Raw genomic sequence first — 17,500 nt, 5'->3', positions numbered from 1 at the left:
TTGATACCCCATATTAACAATATATTTTGCCCCTCAACAGATATGTGGAACGGTTAAAGGGCATGTCCTTACTGGTGCGAGCAGAATCCGACGGTTCCTTACTTTTAGAATCAAGAATCCAGCCAGACACCGCCTACCAGAAGCAGCAAGGCACTCTCATTGTGTGGTCGGAGGGAGAAAACTTCGACCTTGCCTTGAGCTTTCAGGAGAAGGCGGGTTGTGATGAGATTTGGGAGAAGATCTGCCAGGTAAATGGTGTGAGGTTGCTGATGGGTGCAACTAGTTTGCCCACCTCTTATGTCATTCTCAGGCATGTCTGCCAATCAAACCAGCTTGTTTGTACTTGCTTTTGGACTGACGGCACTGACAAAGAGGGTTAAACATTTATTTATTATTGTGCAGTAATGTAATGTTATCATTGATTAATGTATATTTGTAGATTAAAGTTGTTTATTCGTTTTTTCATAAAGGTTCAAGGCAAAGATCCCAGTGTAGACATAACCCAAGACATTGTTGAGGAAAGTGAAGATGAAAGATTTGACGATGTGTCAGACACCAATCCTTGGGTAGAACTACCACCATGTGAAATAGGTAAATTGGAAGATATTAATGAGGTAAGTTTGTTCTGTTACTTATATGTTTTTGTTTGCATTATGAAAAAATAAATATATTTCTCAATTATATTGCTCTTAATTTCAGCACTTTTCATGTCCTTTCCATATACATTATAAATAAAACTAATTATACATTAGTTGCTGTAAAACAAAGTGTGTAAGATGTGGAATTAGTCTTGAGAATGTAATAAAATAATATTTGTTTCTGTGTTTCAGGTAATAAGTAATTGCCTACATTCTCCTGTTAGGCGAGAAAAATTAGCAATAGCACTGGAAAATGAGGGCTATATCAAGAAACTGGTCTCAGTGTTTCATACCTGTGAAGATCTCGAGAATATGGAGGGGCTCCATCTTCTGTATGAAATCTTTAAGAATATATTCCTGCTCAACAAAAATACCCTCTTTGAAATCATGTTCGCCGATGATACCATATTCGACGTGGTTGGGTGTCTGGAGTATGACCCCTCATCACCATACCCAAAAAGACACAGACAGTATCTCAAAAGTATAGCAAAGTTTAAAGAGGTGAGAAAAGATTTCTTGCTTACATATGTAATATCTATGTGTAAAAGCTAATGGGGTCAGGGGGGAAATCATGTGTTCTAAATTGATTTGGCTTTTTAAGTTTTATTGAAAAGAGTTAGCTCTCTCTAGCTATTATTATAATTATTATTTATTTTAAGATGAAGTTATAAGTATTTATTTTTTATGACTATCTTTTACATGGTAGTTTTTTAAAATTATTATTTCATTTATTTATCTATTTTATTTTTTATTTTCATATACATAACAGTAAAATTGTCTGTTTAGCAGTTTATATGGGTTATTTGTCTATATTGTTTAAGGATGCAGTTTTATATAGCATACAATTTTTTTTTAACTCCATGTAACATTTATTTTTTTCAAAATATTTTTTGTGCACCTGTGCTAAATGAATACAGAATCAGATAAGAGATGTACATCCATTATGTAATTTACAATTAGAATTCTCACAGATGCACACACACGGACGCACACACACGCACATGGTCACACACACGCACATGGACACACCCACACGCGCGGACACACCCACACGCGCGGACACACCCACACGCGCGGACACACCCACACGCGCGGACACACCCACACGCGCGGACACACCCACACGCGCGGACACACCCACACGCGCGGACACACCCACACGCGCGGACACACCCACACGCGCGGACACACACCCACCCGCGCGGACACACACCCACCCGCGCGGACACACACCCACCCGCGCGGACACACACCCACCCGCGCGGAAACACACCCACACGCGCGGACACACACACACCCGCGCGAACACACACCCACCCGCGCTGAAACACACCCACACGCGCGGACACACACCCACCCGCGCGGACACACACCCACCCGCGCGGGCACACACCCACCCGCGCGGACACACACCCACCCGCGCGGACACACACCCACCCGCGCGGACACACACCCACGCGCGCGGACACACACCCACCCGCCCGGACACACACCGACCCGCGCGGTCACACACACACCCGCGCGGACACACACCCACCCGCGCGGACACACACCCACCCGCGCGGACACACACCCACCCGCGCGGACACACCCACACGCGCGGACACACCCACACGCGCGGACACACACGCTCACACTCTCACACACACTCACACTCTCACACACACTCACACTCTCACACACACTCACACTCTCACACACACTCACACTCTCACACACACTCACACTCGCGGACACACACCACACTCTCACACACACTCACACTCTCACACACACTCACACTCTCACACACCCACACGCGCGGACACACCCACACGCGCGGACACACTCCCACACGCGCACACACACCCACACTCTCACACACACCCACACTCTCACACACACTCACACTCTCACACACCCACACTCTCACACACACTCACACTCTCACACACACTCACACTCTCACACACACTCACACTCTCACACACACTCACACTCTCACACACACTCACACTCTCACACACACTCACACTCTCACACACACTCACACTCTCACACACACTCACACTCTCCCACCCACTCACACTCCCACACACACTCACACCCTCACACACACTCACACTCTCACACACACTCACACTCTCACACACACACACACTCTCACACACACTCACACTCTCACACACACTCACACTCTCACACACACTCACACTCACACTCACACTCACACTCACACTCTCACACTCTCACACACACTTACACTCACACTCTCACACACACTTACACGCACACGCACACACTCACACGCTCACACGCACACTCACTCTCACACACACTCACACTCTCACTCACACCCACACTCTCACACACACTCACACTCTCACACCCACTCACACTCTCACACACACTCACACTCTCACACACACTCACACTCTCACACACACTCACACTCTCACACACACTCACACTCTCACACACACTCACACTCTCACACACACTCACACTCTCACACACACTCACACTCTCACACACACTCACACTCTCACACACACTCACACTCTCACACACACTCACACTCTCACACACACTCACACTCTCACCCACACTCACACTCTCACACACACTCACAGTCTCACACACACTCACACTCTCACACACACTCACACTCTCACACACACTCACACTCTCACACACACTCACACTCTCACACACACTCACACTCTCACACACACTCACACTCTCACACACACTCACACTCTCACACACACTCACACTCTCACACACACTCACACACTCACACTCTCACTCACCCTCTCACACACACTCACACTCTCACACACACTCACACTCTCACACACACTCACACTCACACACACACTCACACTCTCACACACACTCACACTCTCACACACACTCACACTCTCACACACACTCACACTCTCACACACACTCACACTCTCACACTCACTCACACTCTCACACTCACTCACACTCTCACACTCACTCACACTCTCACACTCACTCACACTCTCACACTCACTCACACTCTCACACTCACTCACACTCTCACACTCACTCACACTCTCACACTCACTCACACTCTCACACTCACACTCTCACTCACACTCTCACACTCTCACTCACACTCTCACACTCTCACTCACACTCTCACACTCTCACTCACTCACACTCTCACTCACACTCTCACACTCTCACTCACACTCTCACACTCTCACTCACACTCTCACACTCTCACACTCTCACTCACACTCTCACACTCACTCACACACACACACGCGGACACACACACTCACACTCTCACTCACACACACACACACACACACACACACACACACACACACTCACTCACTCACTCACTCACTCACTCACTCACTCACTCACTCACTCACTCACTCACTCACTCACTCACTCACTCACTCACTCACTCACTCACACACACACACACACTCACACGCACACGCACACGCACACGCACACATACGCACACACATACACATAAACGCAGTAAAAAACATGCATTAGAAAAAATGAATGACTGATTATGTGAATAAAGAATGGGTGCAAATGTGTGGGAGTATATGTTTTGTAGAGAGGTAGAAACTTCTCTAGCACAATTCAGTACAAAAATCTTCATGCTGCCAGTTTCTCATGCTTGGAATTTCTATGCATCTCAGATCACTTTTCACGTGTAATTCTCTCTCTCCTCTCTTTCTCCTTTCCTCTCTTTTTCTCTCTTTTCCTCTCTCTCTCCTTTCCTCTCTTTTTCTCTCTTTTCCTCTCTCTCTCTCCTTTCCTCTCCTTTCCTCTCTCTTTCTCTCCTTTCCTCTCCTTTCCTCTCTCTCTCTCTCCTTTCCTCTCCTTTCCTCTCTCTCTCTCTCCTTCCCTTTCCTTTCCTCTCTCTCTCTCTCCTTTCCTCTCTTTTCCTCTCTCTCTCTCTCCTTTCCTCCTTCCTTTCCTCTCTCTCTCTCTCTTTCCTTCTCTCCTTTCCTCTCTCTCCCTCTCTCTCCCTTTCTCTCTCCCTCTCTCCTTTTCTCTCTCCCTCTCTCCGTATCTCTCTCCCTCTCTCTATCTCTCTCCCTCTCTCTGTATCTCTCTCCCTCTCTCTGTATCTCTTTGTATCTCTCTCCTTCTCTCTGTATCTCTTTGTATCTCTCTCCTTCTCTCTGTATCTCTTTGTATCTCTCTTCCTCTCTCTCTATCTCTCTCCCTCTCTCTGTATCTCTCTCCCTCTCTCTGTATCTCTCTCCCTCTCTCTGTATCTCTCTCCCTCTCTCTGTATCTCTCTCCCTCTCTCTGTATCTCTCTCCCTCTCTGTGTATCTCTCTCCCTCTCTCTGTATCTCTCTCCCTCTCTCTCCATCTCTCTCCCTCTCTCTGTTTCTCTCTCCCTCCCCCTGTTCCTCTCTCCCTCTCTCTGTATCTCTCTCCCTCTCTCTGTATCTCTCTCCCTCTCTCTGTATCTCTTCTCCTCTCTCTTCTCTCTCCCTCTCTCTGTATCTCTCTCCCTCTCTCTCGTATCTCTCTCCCTCTCTCCGTATCTCTCTCCCTCTCTCCGTATCTCTCTCTCTCCCTCTCTCCGCATCTCTCTCTCTCTCTCTCTGTCATCTCTTCTTCTCTTCTCTCTCTCTGTCATCTCTTCTCTTCTCTCTCTGTGTCATCTCTTCTCCTCTTCTCTCTCTCTCTGTTCTCTTCTCCTCTTCTCTCTCTCTCTGTTCTCTTCTCCTCCTCTCTCTCTCTCTGTTCTCTTCTCCTCTTCTCTCTCTGTGTCATCTCTTCTCCTCTTCTCTCTCTGTGTCATCTCTTCTCCTCTTCTCTCTCTGTGTCATCTCTTCTCCTCTTCTCTCTCTGTGTCATCTCTTCTCTTCTCTCTCTGTGTCATCTCTTCTCTTCTCTCTGTGTGTCATCTCTTCTCCTCTTCTCCTCTTCTCTCTCTGTGTCATCTCTTCTCCTCTTCTCTCTCTGTGTCATCTCTTCTCCTCTTCTCTCTCTGTGTCATCTCTTCTCCTCTTCTCTCTCTGTGTCATCTCTTCTCCTCTTCTCTCTCTGTGTCATCTCTTCTCCTCTTCTCTCTCTGTGTCATCTCTTCTCCTCATCTCTCTCTGTGTCATCTCTTCTCCTCATCTCTCTCTGTGTCATCTCTTCTCCTCTTCTCTCTCTGTGTCATCTCTTCTCCTCTTCTCTCTGTGTCATCTCTTCTCCTCTTCTCTGTGTCATCTCTCTTCTCCTCTTCTCTCTGTGTCATCTCTTCTCCTCTTCTCTCTCTGTGTCATCTCTTCTCCTCTTCTCTCTCTGTGTCATCTCTTCTCCTCTTCTCTCTCTGTGTCATCTCTTCTCCTTTTCTCTCTCTGTGTCATCTCTTCTCCTTTTCTCTCTCTGTGTCATCTCTTCTCCTCTTCTCTCTCTGTGTCATCTCTTCTCCTCTTCTCTCTCTGTGTCATCTCTTCTCCTCTTCTCTCTGTGTCATCTCTTCTCCTCTTCTCTCTGTGTCATCTCTTCTCCTCTTCTCTCTCTGTGTCATCTCTTCTCCTCTTCTCTCTCGTGTCATCTCTTCTCCTCTTCTCTCTCTCTGCCATCTCTTCTCCTCTTCTCTCTCTCTGCCATCTCTTCTCCTCTTCTCTCTCTGTGTCATCTCTTCTCCTCTTCTCTCTCTGTGTCATCTCTTCTCCTCTTCTCTCTCTGTGTCATCTCTTCTCCTCTTCTCTCTCTGTGTCCTCTCTTCTCCTCTTCTCTCTCTGTGTCATCTCTTCTCCTCTTCTCTCTCTGTGACAACTCTTGTCCTCTTCTCTCTCTGTGTTCTCTTCTCCTCTTCTCTCTCTCTGTTCTCTTCTCCTCTTCTCTCTCTCTGTTCTCTTCTCCTCTTCTCTCTCTCTGTCATCTCTTCTCTTCTCTCTCTCTTTTCTCTTCTCCTCTTCTCTCTCTCTCTCTTCTACTCTCTTCTCCTCCCCTCTCCTTTTCTCCTCTGCTCTCATCTCCTCTCCTTTTCTCCTCTGCTCTCCTCTCCTTTTCTCCTCTCCTCTCCTCCTCTCCTTTCCTCTCTCCTCTCCTCTCCTTCCTCTCCTCTCCTCTCCTCTCCTTCCTCCTCTCCCTCACTTTCCCTCTCCTCTCTCCTCTCCTCTGTCCCTCCTCTCTCTCTCTTCTCTCTCTCTCTCTCTCTCTCTCTCTCCTCTCCTCTCCTCTCCTCTCTCCTCTTCTTTCTCGTCTCTTCTCTTCTCTCCTCTCCTCTCTCCTCTCCTCTCCTCTCCCTCTCCCTCCTCTCCTCTCCCTCCCTCTCTCCTCTCTCCTCTTCTCTTCTCTTCTCTTCTCTTCTCTTCTCTTCTCTTCTCTTCTCTTCTTCTTCTTCTCTTCTCTCTCTCTCTCCTCCCTCCCTCCCTCCCTCCCTCCCTCCTCCTCTCTCTCTCTCTCTCTCTCTCTCTCTCTCTCTCTCTCTCTCTCTCTCTTCTCTCTCTCTCTTTCTTTTACTCTCTCTCCCTCCCTCCCTCCCTCCCTCCCTCCCTCCCTCCCTCCCTCCCTCTCTCTCTCTCTCTCTCTCTCTCTCTCTCTCTCTCTCTCTCTCTCTCTCTCTCTCTCTCTCTCTCTCTCTCTCTCTCTCTCTCTCTCTCTCTCTTCTCTCCCTCTCTCCTCCCTCCCTCTCCCTCTCTCTGCCCTCCTTTCCCTCTCCCTCTCCCCCTCTCTTCCCTCTCTCTCTCTCCCTCTCCCTCTCTCTCTCTCCCTCTCCCCCACTCTTCTCTCTCTCTCTCTCCCTCTCTCCCTCTCTCTCTCTCTCTCTCTCTCTCTCTCTCTCTCTCTCTCTCTCTCTCTCTCTCTCTCTCTCTCTCTCTCTCTCTCTCTCTCTCTCTCTCTCTCTCTCTCTCTCTCTCTCTCTCCCTCTCTCTCTCTCTCTCTCCCTCTCTCCCTCTCTCCCTCTCTCTCTCTCTCTCTCTCTCCCTCTCTCTCCCTCTCTCTCCCTCTCTCTCTCTCTCTCTCTCTCTCTCTCTCTCTCTCTCTCTCTCTCTCTCTCTCTCTCTCTCCTCTCTCTCTCTCTCTCTCACTCTCTCGACCTCTCTCCTCTCCCTCCCTCCCCCCTCCCCCCCTCCCCCTCTCTCTCCTCTCCTCTTCTCCCCTCTTTCCTCTCCTCTTTCCTCTCCTCTCTCTCCTCTCTCTCCTCTTTTCTCTCCTCTCTCTCATCTCTCTCCTCTCTTTCATCTCTCTCCTCTCTTTCATCTCTCTATCTCCTCTCTCTTTTCTCACCTCTCCTCTCCTCTCTTTCCTCACCTCTCCTCTCCTCTCCTCTCTTTTCTCGCTTCTCCTCTCCTTCCTCTTTTCTCTCCTCTCCTCTCCTCTCTTGCTTCTCTCCTTTCTCTTTTCTCTCCTCTCTTTTCTCGCTTCTCTCCTTCCTCTTTTCTCTCCTCTCCTCTCCTCCTTTCTTTAATCATGGTTTCATTTTCTCCATCATAATACTTGGAACACTGTTGAGTGTATGCATTGATCAGAACTCTCAACTTTACAGTCATTGGTCACTCTCTGCCTCAGCTTGCATTGCATATAGACTCCAACATAGCTCTCTCTCTCTCTTTTCATTCACTTCATCATCGCTTTTTCTCTTCATCCAGCTGATCTATTCCATCCTTCTCCGTGCCCACATTTCAGAGCTATCCTGTCGTCTTGATGTCGAAAGTAAGTAAATATGGGCAAGTAAGAAAAGACTGGAAGGAAGGAACAGGGAAAGAGAGAGGGTGACTGAGTGTTCATGTGTATGCACCAAAGCAATCGCCTTGTTTGTGAATTGGCATCTGAACTTAAAAAGTTAACATGTAGACTGTTTAAAAATTTTCAAACAGTTTCCATCTTGGCTGAGTGTAGAGTTGCTATTTTTTTTTCTTCTGTTGTTGGAGTGTCTGCTTTTTACTAACAGCAGGTACTGTTATTATTTACAGGTGATTCCCATTGAAAATAGTGAGCTGCTAAGTAAAATCCACCAGACGTATCGCGTTCAGTACATACAGGATGTGGTGCTCCCCACGCCAGCTGTGTTTGAAGAGAACATGCTTTCCACATTGTCATCTTTCATCTTCTTCAACAAAGTAGAGATTGTCTCTTTAATACAGGTACAGTGCAATATTTATTTATTTTTATGAATTGAATTTTGTGTAATGTGGATAATTCTAATATTTGTCTACATTTAATAGGCATTTATAGTTGCCTAAAGAATTTCCAATATCCTCTTTGTTACTTGCTGTCAAGATGTTGTACCATCTTAGTTGTGTAACCATTGATAAGTAAAGTGGATTTTACTGTAGTGAGGGAAGGAAATAGAGGATATGTAAGCTTGATGTCATTGTATATTTTTTAATATGAATGTGAGTAGATATCAGAATATATGATAATGGAACTTTATAAAGCCACTTTACAAAAGATAGATATTGCTTTTTCTTGTTCTTTTCACTTGCAATTTTAAATCACTAGTTAGCATTGTGTTCCACTTAGGTGTTAATCTTATTGTTTATATTTCAGGAGGATGAGAGATTCTTAAGTGAATTGTTCCACCAATTAAGTAGTGATGAGGATGTGCCCATGGAGAAAAGACGTGACTTGGTCTTATTTCTCAAAGAATTCTGTACATTTTCACAAACCCTTCAGCCAACCAGTAGAGAAGCTTTTTTCAAGGTAAGAAGTATATGGTATTTATGGGTCCTTTGTACAAGAGATTGTGGAGAGATAGAAACAACCCTAACATTCAGAGGTGTTGGTATCCATTTGGTGTTGAAAATGTCCTTTTAATTTTGTGCTTCTTTGTATGCTACTTTTATGTTTTGATAACATTTCTTGTATACTTATAAGATCTATAATATATTTGCTAAATGGAGTTGTATGAGAGGGTGTCTTTAGACTTCATGTATGATTGAGGATACCTCTTTCAAATATGAAGATGATAATTTAATTGTGATGCTGAGGTGGAATTTGTTTTTTGGGATAAAGTTTCAACATGCAAGTATGCACTCATGAATCAGAAGTTTAGGTTGATGAAAACTGGGTTTCATTGACAGAAATGCAATCCCCACATTATAGTCTGGTCCTGATCTTGTTGTTTACAAGAGCCGAGTAGTAGAATGGAAGTTAGTATGTGAATTGTAATTTTTTGACATTTTACTAGATCAGATTTTTCGTGGTTTATCTTTTGTTGCAAGTTCAGAAATATAGTTGCGATGTTTTTAAAGTTCTCAGAACTTTGAGGTATCTTTCTGGGCTTTCTATTTCTGGCAAGAGAACCTATCTGTGCGAAGGAGCTCTCATGTTACTTATTAGATTTTGAGCTGGATAGCATATATGAATTAATTGTTTTCTTTTGCTTTAGGTTTGAAACGAAAACAAGAGCTTGATCAAGTACTAATAATTATCTTTTTGTGTATTCCTTAGACTCTATCCAGCTTGGGGGTGCTTTCAGCCTTGGAGATCACTCTAGGGTTGGATGATGCTGTCATCAAGTCTGCCTCCATTGATATTCTCAGCTATATTGTGGAGTTCTCCCCCTCTATGGTACGGGAATACATGATGCAGCAGCAGCATAAAACAGAAGAGGTAAGAGGGACTGCAAAGGTTTTTTATGTCCTCTTTTTGATTTATGAAAATGATATAGTAATTATTATCTGTATTATTTATTTTAATTTAATTTATCTATTTTTGGGTAAAATTTACTATGCATGAAAAAAGTGATGCTAATATTTGCCATTGCCTTTTCCAGGAACAGTACCTGTTAAACATCATCATTGAGCAGATGGTGGTAGATTCTGATCCAGAGATGGGTGGTGCAGTACAGTTAATGGGAATCCTTCGCATTCTCATTGACCCTGAAAACATGATGGCAACTGTCACCAAGTCTGAACGAGCAGACTTCCTCGCATTCTTTTATAAACACTCCATGCACTACCTTGTTGGTAAGTTTTACATGTTTACTGTCTTCAGTTTTATAATTTTCAATATCTATTTCCTTTTCCTCCTCCTCTCATTCTTGGTTTCCTGTTTCCTCCTGTTCATCCTACTTTGTTTTTGTTTCCCTTATTATTATTATTATTATTTTTTAGTATTATTTCTCTTTTCTATATCTGCATCTACCCATCTATGTATCTGTCTGTCTCTCTAAGTTATTTTCTTTTAAAATTTATTTTCAATTTGAAAATTCAAATGATTAGACTGTATGTTTTTTAGTAATCATACTTGCATTACTAACTTACTACCCTCACTGTCTTTCTTTCTAGCGCCACTCCTCTCCAACACGGTAGGGGATGAGGTGGGTCGCGAGGATTACCCGTCAGCACAGCTCCTAGCCCTGATCTTGGAGTTGCTGGCTTTTTGCGTGGAGCACCACACCTATCACATCAAAAATTATATAGTCCAACGAGACCTGCTCAAACGCATCCTTGTCCTAATGAAGTCCAAACACACATTCCTAGTGCTCAGTAAGTATATGTAGATTTTGTTTGTGTGGACGTTTATATGCTGCATGTGTTCAAATAAAACAAAGCATTTGGTATTGCTGTATGATGAATTGATATGTTCATATTGCTGTATATCAGTTTCATGACTGAGGAGCTCTGGCACTTATATCTGTCTTTTTGTTCCTCACTTTGCAGGTGCTTTACGGTTCATGAGAAAGATCATTGGCCTACGGGACGACTTTTATAATCGTCACATTGTCAATTCCAATCTGTTTGCACCAGTAGTGGATGCATTTGTCCGCAACAATGGAAGATATAACCTCCTGGATTCTGCCATTATTGAAATGTTTGAATATATCAAAGTGGTATGTATTTTGTTGCACACTTTTTCTCTTCTGAAGTCCATACCAATTTTGACTGTTTGGTCTTAGTGTCTTGGCACATTCCTCTCATGTGTGGATCTGAATATCTGAGTCATAGTAACCATAGTTTGAATATGATTTTAATCAGTTTAACTCAATATCATTTATAATGGATAGCAAGCTTTTATTATTGGGTTTTAAAGCATATTAAGTAATTTCAAATGTGTTTAATAACATTCGTTTTGTTATAAAAGACTATAAATTAATTTTGTTAGTGACAGTGTATTTGATTTGCCCACTTATTTTATTCCAGGAGGATATAAAGTCATTGTGGATGAGTGTAGTAGAAAAGTTTGGAGAGGTCCTTGCCCAGGTGGACTATGTACAGACCTTCCACGCTTTGCGAATGCGATATGAGCAGCATCAAGATAGACTGAGAGACAGAGATAGGAATACCTCCCTGGATGGGTAAGTGGCTCTGAGTGTTGGTTTTGGTTTTCTGTATTTGTAATAATTAACTCTTACTCTAAGAGTATACAAGTGATGAGACTTTCTATGTGAATTTAAGTTGGTACTTTTGATAACAAGCAAGTAATACAAATGTTTGTATGTTAGGATTGGTGGTGTTGTACGAGGTGCACGATATAGAAGAGATGTCAGAGATCTTGATGAGGAGGAAGAGATGTGGTTCAACAACGATGAGGAAGAGATAGAGGAGACTGAAGCACTTTCTGTTCTGCCCTCCAGAGACACGAGTTTGTCACCCGTCGGTGAGTGTCTTTGTCATGTCTCCAGGGCTTGTTAATGAATGCAATGTACAAAATATAGGTTTAATGGTTGACACATGACATTTAAGAGTAACAATATTTAATTGTGATCTTACCAGAAAAAGTAGAAAAAGAGAATGGAGCTAGCAAGATGATCGGTGCAACAGGGAAACAGGGTCTGCTGCTCAACAATGGCAACAAGGACAACAACAACACTGCCACTGCTCTGTCTTCAGAAGGCAACAAGTCTCCCGTCCCTGCCCGCAAGAAGGTAAGATTTGGCTATTCTTTGTTTTGGTAAATATATTTGCATAAATGGATGGATATAGATAAAGGTAAACCTGTTAATACAGACAGATGCCACAATATAAAGAATGTGATACTTGATCCTCTTTTGCACAGACTATATGTTACAGAATATAAAAAGGTTTTAGAAATATGATCTTGTAGTTGTGTGCATTAAAGAAAAAAAAATTCAGCAGAGAGGGTAGGATTATAAGCACATTAAAAGTTGTATTTGTTAATATAGTTGAAGATAACATTTTTTGTTGCAAGGGTAGGGAGAAGAATGAATGCATATAAATGATGCATTTCAGGAGAAATTAAGCATTATTATCATGTTATAAAAGTCTTAGAAGTGACAAATTCTGACAAGATATTCCATGATAAATGATGGTTGGATCAGAATGATTTAGTAGGTTGAAAGTGAGCTGGCTTTAACTGTAATGAAAAGCAGCAGCAAGTGTTTATAAATGAAATAGTATGGTATTGATATGGTTTTGCATATTTATGAGGTGACTTTTGGGTTGAGGTCAATTCTTTCTTTTAGATTGAAATGAAAAGTGCTTAAAATTTACCAGTATAAGGATACTTTTTATATCTTTTGTAAAAGTAAAACAACAATTCTGACCTTTTTGTAAGTATATGGGAATATTGTATTGTAAGTGTTTTGTATTTTATATTGTGTATAATGTTTGCTTTTTAAAAGTCAGTCTTTGTTGTTAGTTAACCGTTAGTGTTAGGACATTTAACCCAATGCTGCCGGGTAAAAAGGTTTGGCAAGTGGACATAAAAACGGGATTGTTGGCATGCATCGGCAGTGTCCCGTTTGTTTGGTAGCTTACGAGTGACATTTGGTACCTTAAAGCTCTTATTTTGCCATAATTTATATAAATATTATAATTTTGAAGGTTTACCTTCGTTATAGGTACTATTGCTTAAAATCTTTACCATATAAATGAAGCCGCTACTATTGGAGAAAATTAAATTCCGTCCGATGAGCCAATGGCGCGGGAATTGTCATGATACGTTGCCATCCTTTTTTTGGTCCACAACAGCCATGGCATGTAAGTACATGCCACCCGGCAGCTAGTGGTTAAGAAACATGCACAAAACTAAAGCTTGTATTTTCAACAGAAAAAGTGCATTTATGACAAAAGTCAGCTAGTTCGCAATTGTCTATTAATAAGTGTAGTGAAACAAGTATGCGGTTCTCTGTAATCAGATGATGCTAGATGGCATTTATGTCATTCCAGGGTGAACCAGAGTTTTGTATGGCATAGTACATGCCATGACAGTTGAGGCTTCTCTATTCTGCGTATAGTATTGTCATGGACTTTTATGGTCAGGTTCCACTAGTTCCTGAACCTTCCAAAGTTGTCATAAGCTTTAGTCTTTAACTTCTTTAATTGAAAAGAAAGAAGTGATTTACTCAGAATAAAAGACAAGGGAAAAAGAATATTGTTCCTTCAGTTCAAATTTTTGTGTGCCAGCAATCCTGTTATTAATCCTGGGGCATTAGTGTGTGTTCTGATTATTTCTTGTTGCCATTGGGTTAAAGCATTATTTTTATCGTATTACATCGTGTGTTACTGAATGGGGATAATACTATTTTTATATATTTGATGGTAATGCAAGTATATTTATAAGAAATACTAATATTAAAAAATGAACAGGTATATACTTACAATTTACAATTCCTGTTCGTCTCTGGAAAGTCTGATTCTGTGTTCGTTTCTGTACTTATTTCTAAATGTTTTGAGGTTGTTCATTTACTGCACTTTTTCTTATCAAATTGCACCTTGTGGTATGCAGTTGTGACCCTAGTGACCCTATTCATGGCAAAACATTCTAAAGCTAAATGGGATGTTTTCACGGGTGATAATAGGGAATCCAGATGCATTCATAATTATTATATATACAAGGGCTTTTAGAAGACAGGAATTTCAGCTTGTTAGACTTTTTGGATTTAGATCCATTGTATTCTTATTTTAATTTTTGCTTTTAGTGATATGGTAATAACATGTGTGATGTTCCCTTTTTTTCTATTTATCTACTTTTTATTTTTAGGTGAGTCTTGTGGCATATGATGAAAATTCTGATGAAGAGGAAGAGGAGGAGGAAGAGGAGGAAGCTGGTGAAGAAGACCAGGAGGAAGAGGAAGAGGAAGAGGACAGTAATGTTCCGTCTGCCAAAAGACCGCGACTAAGCAGTGATTGAGGGTGTGTGAGTGGCAGAGTCAGCAGTCAGTAAGCTATGGGCCTGGCTGTGGTGCAGTGGGAAAGACGTGGCAGCACTATGGGCAATTAACTGATGAGTCAGTCAGCTGCATTGATGTGCTGTGCTGGCCTTGTGCCCACCTTTCCTGTGATGGTGATTGGCGACAGTTGAGGCAATGACTGCCAGTAGCCCAACACTGCCAGCAGCGCACCCAGGCTGCACCCACTGCCTACCCACTCACCCATGTACATAGCCCGCACAATGCCTCACACCCATGTGTACAAATCCTTCTGTATATGTGAGCCAGCAGCAGCTGTGGGCCCATCTGGACCCGTGCCACCGTGACCAAGAAGTAATGGACATTTTAATGGAATATTTTTATATAGTGTAAATTGTTATTGACAGTGTTAGTACTAGTGTGTGTGCTGAGGGCCTAGACTTGGTAGTGAGGCCAGACTGCAACTTCAGTTGCGTTGCACAGTCTTGAGGCTGCTCTCTGCCTTGTGCAACTAGTGTGTCTTGTTGCAGTAAACTGGGGGAACCCTGTGAGTTTGCAAGACATGCAAGTTTGAGTGTATGCTTGTACGTGTGGGACTGATTGAGTGTGTGATTATGTGAGTGAGTGCATTTATGCAAGCGTGGCCCAACCTGTTTAACTGGAACCTTATCTTGAGTGGTGAGGTCCCAGCTGGGATATTCACAACACTTGGTTGAGGCACAGAAGGCCTCCCAAGAATCTGAACTGTGACTGGGCCTGTGATGCTCCCATGCCTGCTCCTCTAACTGTTTACTGGTTGAACATGGCCAGCAGCTAAGATAATCTCAGTATTGGGTAACCAAACGTTTTAGTACCTGTTGTCTTGTAGGAAGAGTCCAACAATTTCCACTCAGTGCTGAACACTTAATGAAGGGGAGCAAGCTGGGCAGACCAGATGGCAACAGCAGTGGATGGTAACACAGAAATGCATTTACAATCGTTGGCAAGCATGTTATCATCAGTCATGTCATGAATCATCTCATATTTCATTTTTCGGTTCTGCAATGTTTGATAACATTTGTTTGACAGGCCATCATTATGGTACTTGATTGGGGGACTTGGGGCTCTTTTTTCCTATATGTGAAAAAGCAAAATGTCATGAATTTTTTATAAAAAAAAGAATGCAGTGCTTTGAAATTTTCAGTAGAAAATGGAGTTTATTACACTTGAACATTGGCTAGACAAAAGTCGTGAATGGCTTGCAAATTGATGTTCCTAACATTAGTTTCATAAATAGGCTTGCATTCGAAAGCAAATTTGGTGCCTGTCTATATTAGCTTGGAGAGTACATTCATTTTTATTACTTGGCATCAAGATATTAGCTTGTGATAATTTTTCTTAAATTTCTTACATGCATGGTGTTCAAAATCTTTTATTTTATTTTTCATTATTACTGGTTGTATCAAAGTTTTAATGAAACAAACTGCAGACAAGGTAATTTTTGTGTTAGAATATAAATATAATATATATTTTTTATTTAGGCAGTATATCACCTTCTTATTCCACATGGTAAATACTAATTTTCTCTTTGTCAGAAAAATAAAATCTTTAGGATTATACAGTCATATTTAAGGTACTAGCTAAGTCAATATTTCCAGATTATGGAAATCTCATGTACAAACGACGTCTATTTTATGACTGTGTTACACACTAGCACATGCCATTGTGGATGTACAGTTACTTGGCTATGAAGTTGCAGTTTGAAACTGTTCTAGAAATGTCAATTCTCAAAAGGCTAAAGAATTTGAACTATATATATATTTTTTTTGCTTATTTTAGTAGTTTGTAAATAATAAAATGGATTACTATTTGGAGATGTACTGTAGGTATATGAGAGCTCTCTTCCTTTGCTGAAATACCTGTGATATTTTGTCATTTTTCCCTGATTTTGTACCATGTATATTCTTTGTTGAAATTATAGTGGATTAGTTCACACAAAATCATTTATCCAAGATTATAGTGATGAAAATAAACTTTTTTACCAGGGCATTGGAAAAAAACAAAAACAAAAAAAAATGAACATGAACCCTTTTATACTTTAATTAATGCCTTTATCCTTCAGATGCTTTGTATTTAGTGATGACAAGTTCTAATAATGTAATGTCTCACTGTCAATGGGTACTATTATTTTTTCTTCTTATACTATATTCACAAATCCACTGGTCCATTGTCATTTACCAGAACCATTGTCACCTCATTGTTATCACAGCAGCACACACAGTTCGTATGTTGTCTTCTGAAAACTGTCAGTCTTTGTTATACAGCATGAGGCCTGTTTTGTAGAAACTTATACAGAGAAATACTGTATAAAATGGGAATAATTTTTAACATTTTATGTTACCCAAGGTACTCTACTGAAAAACAATACATGAAATTAAATTTGTTTTATTATTCCATCTATCCAAGTCGAGATTTATATATATATATATTTTAATGTAAAGCAGACCAAGCACTAATTTTCATTCGCATGTATAACGTAATATATAAAAAGTAACAATGTTTCTCCAGATAGAAATAACCAGTAAGTATCTTAACTGCATCAGCTGATTGGCATTCTGCTAAGCTACACATGTATACAAATGGCAACAGTTAGATGACATTGGCTCAAGAACCTCTTGGTATTCCCTGTCACTTCCCCGATTAAAAAAACCTTTACCTTTACTGACATTTGCCTCTGTTCAAGCTGCTGTTAATGCATAATGTTATTTTATTACACTAATTATGATCAGTATTTTTTATATTGAGAACTGTAATGTGTTAATGAGTAAAGAGAAAAGGGTAAG

The 17,500-nt window shown here is 41.8% G+C and overlaps 1 protein-coding gene across 1 annotated transcript in view; it reads left to right on the top strand.

Moving 5' to 3' along the window:
- flfl (serine/threonine-protein phosphatase 4 regulatory subunit 3 flfl) overlaps window positions 1–17,096 on the top strand; it is a 36,797-nt gene extending 19,701 nt beyond the window's left edge. Inside the window, exons 3-15 of the mRNA XM_027380872.2 lie at window positions 41–248; window positions 471–614; window positions 831–1,139; window positions 8,554–8,724; window positions 9,131–9,283; window positions 10,034–10,195; window positions 10,359–10,551; window positions 10,873–11,073; window positions 11,248–11,417; window positions 11,728–11,882; window positions 12,030–12,184; window positions 12,301–12,452; window positions 14,531–17,096. Of these exons, the coding sequence (XP_027236673.1) occupies window positions 41–248; window positions 471–614; window positions 831–1,139; window positions 8,554–8,724; window positions 9,131–9,283; window positions 10,034–10,195; window positions 10,359–10,551; window positions 10,873–11,073; window positions 11,248–11,417; window positions 11,728–11,882; window positions 12,030–12,184; window positions 12,301–12,452; window positions 14,531–14,680 (2,323 nt within the window). The 3' untranslated portion in view covers window positions 14,681–17,096. The remainder of the gene's footprint in view (window positions 1–40; window positions 249–470; window positions 615–830; window positions 1,140–8,553; window positions 8,725–9,130; window positions 9,284–10,033; window positions 10,196–10,358; window positions 10,552–10,872; window positions 11,074–11,247; window positions 11,418–11,727; window positions 11,883–12,029; window positions 12,185–12,300; window positions 12,453–14,530) is intronic.
- The last annotated feature ends 404 nt before the right edge of the window (window positions 17,097–17,500 follow it).

Source organism: Penaeus vannamei, chromosome 25, assembly GCF_042767895.1.
Source record: "Penaeus vannamei isolate JL-2024 chromosome 25, ASM4276789v1, whole genome shotgun sequence".
Classification (NCBI taxonomy): Eukaryota; Metazoa; Arthropoda; class Malacostraca; order Decapoda; family Penaeidae; genus Penaeus; species Penaeus vannamei.
Note: the sequence above shows the minus strand (reverse complement) of the source record. Positions and strands in the feature narration are given on the sequence as shown.